Genomic DNA, 13643 nt, shown 5'->3' with positions numbered 1-13643 from the left:
TTCGTTCTGCCATTTCATCATTCTGAATGCTTCGAACTCCTTTCCACCGTTCAGACGGCGTCGTACGCTGATCATTATTCCCCTTTCGTCCTGTAGAATTCATTGATGATGTGGAAATTGAATTTGACCCAGTGGAACCTGTTCTCTGGGTTGGGTTGCTCCAACTAGGGTTAAATCGGGTAACATCTTTATGGGCCGGGTTTGACCCATTATGAGATTTAGACAAATTGCCATTTGTCTCATTACGACCCAAGCGAAATTTTCCATAGTGTCGTTCTCCTTCATCGTCTTCTTCCTTCAACTCATCTTCTACATCTTTAGCCATTCTCATAAGTTGCATTCGGTTCTGTGGGTTCAGAGTTCTTACGCGCCGTCGTATTTTTTGCTTCAAGCCACTCATGAAATACCCCAGATATTGCTCCTCCGGTAAACGTCCCACTTGTGATGATAACAACTCAAAAGCTTCCACAAACTCCTCCACCCCTCCGGTTTGACGGAGCGTAGACAACTCCTCAAACGGATTCTCCAATCTCCTACCTCCATATCTCACAATCAGAGCCTTCTTCAGTTTTTCCCACGAGAGGTCATCCTCTGTTTCCATCAACAAGTTAAACCAATGTATTGTTGAGCCCTCCATGCTCAAACGTGACAGCTTAACACGCATCACATCCGGAGTGTTCTGCACATCGAAATAAATCTCAGCTCGTGTGATCCACGCCACCGGATCTTCTCCTTCAAACAGTGGGAGTTTCACCTTTTTCCCTGCAAGACGAGACTCACTCTGTGATGAATCACCCATAGAGTTCTCATCCTGTACCACTGTCTTCTTTCCCAGCTGCTTGCTTAATTCGGTCAGGATCACGCTCTGTTGTTGCATCTGTTGAGCGTGTTGTTGCATTTGTAAAGCAAGCTCTTGCAGCGTCATTGTCACACTCTCAACCTGGGTTTCCAAAGCTTCAATTCTGTCATTCATCCTTGTCATGAACAGTCTCCCTCACGGTGTATGTTTTGATCCGGCAGGTCGGACCAATTGATAGATTAAAGAAGCTAAGAATGAATAAATGCAGAGAGTAAAATGTGAATCTGTAATTGTATTGATGAATAAGACAAATTACAGATTTAAGATAGAGAATGTATTGATAGTGACGACTACCAATCCCAAAAGCACTAACGGCTTCCCTCACAAAAAGGTGATTTCCTTTCTCTTTCCAAAACCGAAATTCTCGGGGGTGTCCCTCTCCTCCCCCCACACCTCCACTATATACTAACTAACTTATTCCTTTTTCCCTCAAGCCTCTGCCAGCTCAGCATCCTTCAATGCCTTTCCACGTTTCCTCTTGTAAACTCTCCAAATCTTGGGCCTATTATTATTCATCTCAAGGTCCACTTCTTTACTAAGGTTTCTATCAGAAAGTTTGTTCAAATCTTAAGGATTCGCCTTCTTTGGAAGATAAAGTTAAGTTAAAGGTAAAAAATGGTAATAAAATATAAATTGGGAAAAGCTAACATGTGCCCCAAGGACACAAGATAATGAGATATTTATAGAATTATTTTCTTGGAACGCGTGCATTCAATGTATCGAAACTTTAAATATGACTTTATTGTATTTAATTACATTTAACTTTTTCTAATTATAATATCTTTAACATGTGCCCTAAGGACACATGTTAGCATGACCCATATAAATTTAACATTGGATTAGAAGAAATCACACATTCTTGCTAAAGCTACTAATGGTGTAAGTAAACAAACATGATAGCAGTATATAACTTTTTTTCCCTCGCTATGTCCAACCACACCCATGTGATATCTCTTCACCTCTCAAAGTAAATTAAGTCATAGTTCAATGTTTTCTTTTGGTAGTTTTTGTTATCACCCACTTAACTTATTACTGGCCTTTAATAATACAATGAATATGTTTCATTTTGAAATACATGTACCGATGTACGCTCATGTTCAAAATCTCGAATTCACACGTAGAAAGAAGATATCATAAATCTAATAACTTATTTGTTATTACTCTGTCGCTTTACGTTGTGTAGAATTGTAGAAGAATAACCGATAAGATATGTATGTCATATGAACAGGCACTTTTATATTTTGTTTGTATGTATATGTATTCATGTGTCTTTGTGAGTGGTGTTGTTTTTGGATAAAAGGAATCTGAAAGATTGCAATCGCATGCGTGTTTTGGACCATCATGCAAAAGTAGCCTTGATGCATACTAATGTTGATAGCAAAAACGTTTAGAATTCTAAAGATTTTGACGCGTATTCTTTCAAAACTTTAATACATCATAAATCATCTCGTCTCGCTTATAAATATAACATTTCATCATCTATATTTTATGTAAAAATTAACCACTGATACTTAAATTTAACAAAACAACAACATCCATTGCATAAACCTTTAGAGTGTGTTTGGATGAGGTAATTAGAAAATTTAAAGTAATTTAAAAATCAAAGCAATTCAAATGATTCAATTCAAATCCATTCATTTTTAAATTGTTTTGTTTGGATGGAGTATTAAGATAATTCATTGTTAGATTTTTGGTGTCATTTTGTATAAAATTTAAATTTTTTGGACCAAATTAAAAAATGAAAAAGTAGGGACTAATTTGTAATTTTTAAAAATTTGAAGGACCAAATGGTAAAATTTAAAAATTATTAAGGACCAATTTGCAATTTTTTAAAAATTTTTGGGATCAATTTTATAATTTTGAAAAATATGTGGACCAATTTGTAAATTTTGAAGAAATAATAATAGCAAATACATTCTATGGAACATGAGAGGAATTTCAAATTCTTTGGTTTTTGGTGTCATTTCAAAATGATTAAATTTAACTTAGGATGAAATACTCCATAAATTTCCATCATTTTAACAATTCTTCATTTTTGTATCCAAACAATGGATTTTGGTCAAATCATTTTAAATTCCCTCAAAACATTACTTTCCCTCATTAAAATGCTCCATCCAAACACACTCTTAGAGGAAAAATAAATTGAAAACTATTAATTATATATATATATATATATATATTTTGTAAGCAAGCTTCATTAAAGGAGAACAAAAGTTCTCAAACTCGATTACAAAAGATCCGAGAACTACACTCGGAAAAAAGTAAAATTACACACCAAATGAAATTTAAGAGATATAAAACAGAGGGTTTTTACAAAACTCGTAAAAATTACAATTGGTTTGTGTAATATTCCCAATGAAAGACCACCTCCAAAGCACCGCTTTAATGTTCCAAACGATGTCCAAAACGTTCCAATCTTCCTCTCTAAAAATAATACCATTTCTAGTGCTCCACAAACACCAAATCGTAGCTAGCCAAACACAACCTTCTTTTCCTTTTTTTACCCTCTTATGACTACAATATCTACTCCATTTCATGAAACTATCCTTGAGGTCAACCATTCCCGCATCTATAAAATCTATCCAACCCGCCACCTCCTTCCACACAAGAGTGGCCACTTGACAACCAATAAACAAATGATGACAAGATTCGGAATTGTCTCCACAAAAAACACACGAAGAGTCAATGGAATTAGGGAGAATACCTCTACGAAGAAGAGCAACTTTTGTAGGAATCTTCTCATTAAAACATCTCCAACCAAGAGCTTTTATTTTGAGAGGAACTTTCATCTTCCAAATAAAACTAAACGCATTGTCATTAACATCCATTCCATCCTTTTATGGACGACCAACATCTCGGCGATCTTTCTCTTCATGATTCTCTTAGAGGGGAGGTTTGCTCGTGGCGCTCCTACGGTGATGACAATATTATATTGGTGTTTCCCTTTGCTCGTCTCTTTGTCTTCGCCACTGGACTCCACTTTTATAGATTTCGAGGGAGATTTAGCTTTGGGCAACTCCCCCATTTCGTTTTCCCTCTTTCACATACTCAAACAGTTGGTCTCTCTTGATCAACTCTTCATTTGAATCCTTTAGCTGGATACGCTCGTCGGCGTTGTGGCCATGTCCCTTATAGAAGCGGAAGTACTTCGTCTTGTCTGTTTTAGACAATTCTTGGATGAGAAATGGAGCTCTGATTCCTCCCTTCTGGAACTTTTTGCTAGGACAATCTTGATAGATCTTTTACAGTGATACATTTATTAGGGTGTATTTGTCGTATCGGCTCTACATTCCTCGATTAGACTCATCCTTTCAGCGATGAGACTCCTTTCCTGTTGGGCGGCTAGGTTAGTGTCAGCGGAAGCGAGGTTGTCAGACCGTGTATTAAGCTTTTCTTCTAGAATCATATAAGACTGAGTCATGCTCAACATTTCTTGTGTGGTCCATGTTCCTTTCCTCCATAGCTTCAATCTGAAGCGATGATCTCGTAAAAGGCCGTTTTCAAGATCCAATACTCAAGGCCTTCTTCCACTCCATATACTTCTATGGATAGTAGTGTAAATAGGTCAATGCCAAACCGTAGTCTCTCCTTCTTACCTTGAATGATCCCGCTCAAAGTAACTAGCTTCACAAGTTTGCTAAATTTCTAGGCGATAAAGTGAGTCGTGAGTCATTCACAGAAATCTGTTCAGGATTCAATACTCCCTGTCTGGAAAACCCTTGAACAATAACCTGGTTGGCCTAACAAGAGGTAGAGTGAACAATTTATATTTGGAGGCTTCGCCAACACTGAAGTAATTCAACTGATTGTTGACGAGTTGTACATGCTCGTCTGGATCTCCATTTTTGTTATATTCGGTCAACTTGGGAGGTTTCTTCATGGACTTCGGTGTCCTGCTATCTAGAATCCAGGCGCACATATGAGGCTTCCGATGATTCTTTAATGGCTGGTTTTCTGCCTGATCGAGGGGAGAAGCGTGGCTACCTCGATTTCCTTCAAGACTTTGGGGAGTAGTATGGTGCTTCTTGCTCCTCTAATGATTCTTCGACTTCAAAGCTTCATCTTTCTTTGGTGTGGTCAGTTCAAGAATGGTGGTTTGAGTTCTATTTTATATAGCCTTTTGAACGGTGTTCTTTGAGATGAACTAACCTTTCCTCTATTGCCTGTGAATTCTACTCTTAACGATGTTGTATATGTTGCTCAATAATTCGTCGGTGCCTTGCAACATAAGGTTCACTGGCAATCGAAGGTCCAATCGGAGGCACTTGGACATATGTAGCTATCTGAGGAACCTAAAAAATATCTGGGTGCAACGGAACCTTTGCTCTTAAATTCACAATGCCTTGTGGAGAATGTGGAGGTGGTTGGTTAATTACTACTTGAGCTGCGACAACGGCTTGTCGTGATGCAACGGAGCGAGTAGTTTTGGATCTAGCCATTACCAAGAGGTGTAGGGATTAGATTTGGAAATTTAAGAAATCAAAGTGGATATGCTACTTGATTGGATCGAACACGATGAATCTTCATGTTCGATTTCGAAAGCTCTCAATTTGATGACCTGAAAAGGTTTCAAGTTTCAACTAACAAATCAAAGAGTGAAGGTGAGATCGTTGAAAATGCGGGAATCAAAAGTTGTTTCCCACAGACTGTTTCACTGTTCCATATTGCAACCAGAAATTGAGTGAAGATAGGAGATAACAACGAATTTGAGCTTCCGATGTGGCGGAGAGGGGTTGACCTGCATGGTTAGTACTCTAATGCTCAAATCAGTATATGCGGGAGAATAGTGAATTGAAATTGAATTCGAAACTGAGTACCTGAGTTGATAAGCTCATTATGATTAATGGAGAAGAAATAACAAACTGCTATTTGTTTAGCGTGAATTGCTGAGAGCCGTCCAATGTATCTGGAGTTTGGGTCATCTGTACTTATATGCAGGGCAATTCTTATGTGTTGAGATGATTCTAGAAGGATTATAGCTTCTCTAGAGTGGTCGATTGAAAATAAATCTGGTCGGCCATATATATATATATATATATATATATATATATATATATATATATATATATATATATATATATATATATATATATATATATATATATATATATATATATATATATATATATATATATATATATATATATATATATATATATATATATATATATATATATATATATATATATATATATATATATATATATATATATATATATATATATATATATATATATATATATATATATATATAAATTAATCGTTATATTCATTTAACTGAACTAACATTTATAAATTTATAATTGAGCTATCACATTCACTTACTTTTATCTTCAATAATATATTTTAAAATGAGATCCCTCAAAGAATAGTTTTAAATTCTAATTACATATCGGTGAGTGATGTAGTTACAGTTATTACTCAGTGTTTTAAAAACCAGACCGGATCGGTTGAACCGGGAACCAGTCAGGTAACCGGTCTTATTCAATAACTGGATCGGGAATGTCATTGAACCGGTGTGAACCGGTTAAAACCGGTGTAAACCGAAAAACCGGCGGTTTTTGTGAACCGGCGGTTTAAATGCATTTCTTAATTTTTTTTATTTTAAAAAATTAAAACAACGTCGTTTTGACTATTTTAATGAAAAAATAAAATAAAAAATAAAGAAATAAAATAAAAAATAAAAAATTGTTCCAGATGCGGTTGATTTTGTTACCCATAATTTTGATATTGAAGAAGGAGATCCCAACATTGAAACAATTTTTTTATTGAAATTAAATTTAGTAGACAATGGAATTATTTTGTTATAAATTATTCAATTAAATTATATTTCGATTAAACTTTTGTTTGCAATTATATTTTATAATTATGTACTATTTTATTGTGTGTGATACCTATGTGTAAAACTTGAATTTAAATTATAAACTTGTGAATTTATTTATAGTATGATATTTTTAAAAAATTTAAGTGCTAGTTATATTTTGTAGAGACTGAATCATCCGGTTCGACAGATTTTATACCTATATAATTTTGTTATAACGACCGGTATATATTCAACCGAGTTATCCGGTTTAATCCGGTTTAGTTATGCGGTTCGACCAGTGACTCGATAGTTCGATCAATAAACCAGTAACTCAGTATCCTCACCGGTTTGATGTCCAGTCCGATTTTTAAAACACAGGTTATTAAGATTATTGTGGCATGCACTTGCTCTCTAAATTTTGATTGAGGGGATGTTTAAATACACAGTTGAAAAACATATATAAAGATGAAAAAAAACTACTTGAGTTTTGAACCTCTAAAATTTTGATTTTTAATAAATGTAAACAAAATTGTTTGACGTGGTGTATAATGCATTTACATACGTGGTTTTATATCATACTCTAATTTTGGACTTAATGCAATTTAATATAATTGTAGAGACCACCACATCAAAAAATTTGTACCCGCAATTTAAAACCATGTCATAAACTTTTTTGGTAAGGATTTTGTTGTCCTAAAATAAGTTAACCCTTCTTAAAATTTATAATTAAGTTAAAGGAGATCTCACCTCTCTCATCTAGTGTTTATTCATTATCAATAAATATCCAGCCCCACCAAAATAGAAACAACTTTTCATTGAAAGCAAAGAGAAATAAAGATGAGGAACACCAGAGGAGAGATAGTTCAAGTTGAAGGAGGACACATAGTTCGATCCTCCGGTAAGAAAGATCGTCACAGCAAGGTTTACACATCGAAAGGACCTCGCGATCGCAGGGTTCGTCTCTCAGCACACACTGCCATTGAATTCTACGATGTTCAAGATCGTCTTGGCTATGACAGACCAAGTAGAGCAGTGGACTGGCTCATCAGAAAAGCAAAACCTTCCATTGACAAGCTCGCCGAGCTTTCTTCGTGGCAACCGATCGGCGAAACTCAAACCCTAAACCCTCAAGAGGAAGAACAAAATGTTGCTGCACTCTCAACTGACATGGTTATGGGAGAATCATCAAATGCTTACAATTTTCATCTCTTAAGTCAATTGAGTGAGGATCAAGGTAACCCTAGTTCAGGTTTCATTTCACCGCATAACGTTGAAATTACTGATCCTATACCTTTCTTTCCAACTACCTCTTCTAATTCTTCATCCATCAATTTTCAGAACTACCCTTCTGAAAACCTTGGGCTCTCTCTTCATTCCTTCCAAGATCACAATGGTTTCATTCCTTGGCAATCACAACAACCATGTGAAAACCAAAACCAAAACCAAAACCATGACCAAACACTTTTTGATAATAACCAGTATCATGAAAATTGGAACAATGAAACAACTAATGATTATATACAGAAAGTAGGGTTCATGGTAAACTCAAATCCATTTCTAGGACAAGATTCAGATTACACTCCGAACGAGACACTTGAGTCGAATTTTTCGCAGTCAGTTCGATCTTGGAATGAAATTCCTATGGATTCTTCTTCGGAGGTTCATCAGAGATCACAACAAGTTCATCATCAAGCTTCAATCTTTGGAAGCAGGTTTGTTTCTGATGGATTACCAGGTTTCTGCATTCTTGATACAGTTCAAGATGGAGAAGAGGGTCATGGAGTTTCTTCTAATAAGCCTTCTTCTGTTTCCCCTAACAATAACTGAGCAATGTTTTCTGGAATATTCTTATTTTTTGTTAAGGTATTATTCCATGGATAATATTAGCCCAAAGTTGTTATCTTTTATATTATGAATAAAACTCAGAAAATCTAGCAATTCAGTTATTTCTCCATTGCTTATTCCTTGTTAAATTTCTTTCATGCATCATCTTGTGATTCATTAAATTTGTTTAAAAATTGTTACACTGAACAAGCAATTTTGTGGATTATATTTCTCACTGTTTGGTGAATGTTGAGAATAGCAAAGTTCATTTGATAATTGGTGAAAGTCAGAAGTTATAGCATGTCGGTTCATGGTGAATCATACTTCAAAGTTTCAGAACTCTAATTCAATTTTTTAAAATTAATTTTAAGTGTTTCTCAAATATATAATTCAAAAATTTCTATGATATAAAATAAGGTTATGATAAATTAAAAGTTGTAATTACAGAATTGAAAAATAAATTAAAAGTTATAGCATGTCACACTAATCCTACAAGTTACTATATATATTTAATATATAATTTATACTAGAATGAATATCAATTATTTTGAATTTGCAAGTAAGTTGGTTGAAACGTTATGTTGATAAATCATTCGATAATACATACTACTCCCTCCGTTTTTTATTATAAGTCGTTTTGGAAAAAAAAATTGTATTTAAATATAAGTCGCTTTACAATTCCAATGAATAATTAATTCTACTTTTCCTATTATATCCTTAAATATTTATTATTCTCTCTCCTTTCAATTATATAAATTTATCTTCCATATGTCATTAATGAAGGATAATTTTGTAAAAACCTTCAAAATTTCTCATTTTCATACAACAATTATTATTTTTCTTGAACTGTATGAAAAGTCTAAAACGACTTATAATAAAAAACGGAGGGAGTAGTTGATATTCAGAAAGAAATATAGGTTGTAGTTATCAATCTTATTGTCTTTCTTCTTTCTTTTCTTTTTTTATGAAATATTGCTCAATTTCAAGGTGTTTTGTCTTGTCATACTAAACATGATTATGTACAATACCAATGATAACTGATTTATTATTGCAAAACAACTTTATAGGACTTTCACAATATATTTTCAAATCTTCCAACACTTGTTTCATCTACAATAATTCAAAAATTTCTTGTACCATAACTCAAACTTCTACAATTGAACAAGCAATTACCTTTTGTTTCATACTCCTCCAAATAATCAGGTTCCCACACAAGAGTGGATAATAGTCTTAAATAGTTCTTATCACTCACTAAACTTGCATAATTAGCCTCAGTAAAGACTCCAATAGTTAGATTTCCCCCTCATTTAAACAAGAGTCATCTCTTTCAAGTGGCTTTGAGATATTGTTAAACAAGTTCTACAATTTGCACTCTCTCTTAGATCATGCATAAATTGGCTGACCACACTAACTGCATATGCCAACTTTGACCTAATATGCTCCTTGAGGCTTATCTTATAGTTTTGCTCAATGTGACATTTGCTAGTTTGCATCCAAATTTTCCTATTTCGTGGATAAGATCAAGCATATTTTCTTAGAGAGATAAAAAAATACCTTATTTTAAGTAGGCTAGCTCAATTCGCAAGAAATATTTGAATTGTTAAAGGTCTTTCATCTCAAATTTTGTTGATAACTTTTGTTAGAGAAGTTGTCTCGCAATCAAATCATCAAATATAACAATATATACAGCAACATAAAAAAGAATTACAATTAGTTTTTTTTCTTAGTGAATGTTTGAAGAACAAAGTGTGATCTTCTTTATTTGCTTATTATTCAAGCACACTATGACATTTGTGAATCTTTCAAACGAGACCCGAGGTGATTGCTTTAACACATATAAGGTCTTTTTCAATTGGCACACACTATTGTTTCCACCAATAAGATCAAAGTCTAATGGAATCTACATATACACCTTCTCCTCTAAGCCTCCATGTAAACAAATATTTTTTACATCAAACTGACTACGTCCTAATGAGAATGGGTAGCAAGAGATAATAATACCCGAATATTATTCATCTTTGTCACTACTAGAGAAAATGTCTCTTCATAATCAATGTCATATGTCTGAGGATATCACTTTGTCACTAGTCTGATCTTGTAATGATCAATGGTGGGGGTGGCAAAACAAGCTTCGTTCGTTGGACATGTCTGTTTCGCACGCACTTTAGTGTGAGGCAGACTAAGGATTTAAGCATGCAGCATCTTACGTGTCTGCTCCGCCCACTCCCTTTTTTATAGTGATATGCATTTACATGAATTTTTGTAATTTTAGATCTAAAAGGTCAGTACCCGCCCCGCGAGCCCGCCCTCACTTTTAGTGCGGGGCAGACCAAAGTTTTAGGCTCATACCTTTAAGTATATCTGTTTTGCCTTATTTTTTTGGTCTTTTACGGAGCGAGCATGCCCATTTGCCATCCTGATCAATAGGCGATATGGATTGTGTTTCTCTATATAGATCCCTCTGCTGACGTTTTACCTCTTTGTTTCTCAACAAGTTCTTAAATTCGTTTTTTTTTTTCAAAAGCTTCAACATAATTTTTTTTTAATGTCTATTAAATAAATGATAAAATTCTAATAGAATCAACCGCAACAATAAACTATCATACAGTAGAGGGTTGTTCATAACAGACAAATTTAAAAATAAATTAATAAATATATGCATGTATGTTGAAGGGGAGTATACCGTACGGTACACATAATTTACTAATTAAATAGCAGTAAAGAAAAATAGATTATGGTGTATTAGAAAGGGACAAAAATGTCAAGGGCTGAAAGCTATATACTAGCATAGTATATAGATAGTAACTACATAGGAAATTTAAAGGCAGTAGTATAGTAGTATAAGTTTTATTTTCGTGACTTGGACTTCATAAAATTTCGAAGGACGGTTCTAGACATGTAACAAGTTACTTGTAATTAACTTTCTGAATAGGCTAGTTAATGTTAGTTAGCATTTTGAAAATGGATACTGCTTCTAGCTTCTACAATTAAACTTGCCTAAGTAATACGTAATTACTAGTGTTTATGTTCACTTTCCTTTAAATCATATTTCTACTCCTAATCCTAATCCTATAACTTAGAATAGCTTGTCCTACAGGGCTGCTGAAAAGGCAAATTGATCAACATAAAACTCTCTAGTAGTATAGCTTTATGAAAAATTAATGCACAAGAAAATTGGTAGGGTGAGAAATTATTTGGTTAGTGGTGGTGAGTTTCTGGTTGATTAGGAACAAAATTATCTTTTAAAGGAAAGAAAAGTAGACCAGGGAAAATCATGTCTCCTATCTTTTAAGTTTGAGCATTTTCTTGGAATGGTTTTTCAAGTTTTATTTATGAATAAAAATTGGTTTCTTTTTTATGTTACTTTATGTTTATGTTTGTAACGTTAATCTTTTTAATAAGTTGCATGACGGGTTTTCCTTTTTAGAGACCCAACACAAATAACAACAATGGACACTTAAAAATAAAAAATTAATCAAAAGATTTAATTATGCATGATACTAATATTGTTAATTTTTTAATATATTATCATAAAATAAATTTAATAATTTATCTTTTTATAAAAAAAACATTAATAATTTAAATTAACTTTGTCTACCATTTTTTTCTTTTCTCGGTATTAGGAGAGTGGAAATTGTAGAGATTTTTTTTAGTTGTTTTGTGACACTTTGGTAAACCGTCAAATTTTTTTGCAATTGATGTAATAGTATAAAAAAAGTTGAATTAATTAAAATTTTATAAAATCTTATAAAGATTGAGTTAGGTTAGACTAACTTAAATCAAATTGTTTTAAACTTATAAATTTTATTTGGTATCCATATTTTCATAAGAATTAATTAAAAATAATATTAATATCCAATTTTTTAAATATATTATTATAAAATATAATTTAACAATATATTTTTTTTATAAAACAAGAGCAAATCACTAATAATATAAAATAATAAAATTAATATTATAGAAATAAAATTAGAAAGCTTAATAAAATTAAGATTTATATATAATAAAAAATTTCAGTTAACAATGAAAATATTTAATTCAGTTGTTAATATATGAAAAAATTTAAATTCAGTTGTTAATATATGAAAATTTGTAGGATTAATACATATTTTCACCCCTGTCAATCTGTCATATGGGGTCGGTTTGAAAAATCTCTGCCAAAAAATTTACAATAATTGCCTCAACAAATTTTAAAAGTTTCAGTTTGTACCTTTAGTAGGCCACATTATCAAAAAATCTGATGTGACAGATTTTTTTTTAACTTTTTAATGAATTGTTTTTCCACCTCATATATTCACCCAATATAATGACCTTAATACCCTTAGTTCATTTATCCACAAAAACCCAGAATTTTTTGTGTCCTAACCCATACTTTCGTTCTTGAATCTTCTTCTTACCATTTCTCTGAAGCTTGCATTTTTTTCTCCACTCAAATCAACAAGCATAACCTTAGTGGAGTCTCCACTCAAAAATACCCAAACCAAACATCAATAAAAGGTAAGCCAAAAGTCATGAATTGTTACCGGATAGGAAAGCTTCGCTCGTAGGTGGCCGGCCGATGGAAGCTGCGTGGCTCGACTCGGAGATTGGCGGCTGATGCGTTGTTACGTGGAGAGCATGGTGACATTGGATCTGTCCGGTGGGTTCATCGAAGTGGCGAATCGCTTGTGGGCTGCAACGGCAGTTGTGGAGCATCAACGGAGGGAGTACGGCGTATGATCCATGGCGTATCAGCAGCGGTGATGATGGAGGTGGTCAGGGCGGTTGTGTGGCGGTGGATCTAGCGTTTCGTGTCGGCGAGTTTGGTTGTTCCGTCGATGGTATGAATGCGATCTGAAACAACAACAGCAACTACAGAATCTTTTTTTCTGCTTCAATTTCATATGTAATTTGTTGTGACAAATTGGTTTATGTATGTAATATTAAATGGGTTAAAAATTAGTTATGTGTGCATAAGAGAAATTATGAAATTTGAAGTTGGTTTGTAATGCTAATTGTTGGAGATAAACTTTGTTTCTTTACTGTAACATGGAAAGAAGTGATACTGAAGAAGTTTAGTTTCCTGCAAATTGATTATTTTATAGTTTGAAATAGTATTGTGTAGTTAGTTTAAAGAATTTTCGGAAGAGATTCTGTGGGTTTATGTTGGTGATGAAA

General features: G+C 33.4%; 1 protein-coding gene across 1 annotated transcript; it reads left to right on the top strand.

Annotated features, from left to right (window-relative positions):
* The first annotated feature begins 7426 nt into the window (after positions 1-7426).
* Positions 7427-8635, top strand: LOC131607242 (transcription factor TCP10-like). The gene has a single exon (XM_058879261.1). It carries the CDS (start codon positions 7500-7502, stop codon positions 8487-8489), a length of 990 nt encoding a protein of 329 aa, XP_058735244.1. The 5' UTR covers positions 7427-7499; the 3' UTR covers positions 8490-8635.
* The last annotated feature ends 5008 nt before the right edge of the window (positions 8636-13643 follow it).

Source organism: Vicia villosa, linkage group LG5 (genome assembly GCF_029867415.1).
Source record: "Vicia villosa cultivar HV-30 ecotype Madison, WI linkage group LG5, Vvil1.0, whole genome shotgun sequence".
NCBI lineage: Eukaryota > Viridiplantae > Streptophyta > Magnoliopsida > Fabales > Fabaceae > Vicia > Vicia villosa.
The sequence above is the reverse complement of the archived record's forward strand: the minus strand, read 5'-3'. Positions and strand labels throughout refer to the sequence as shown.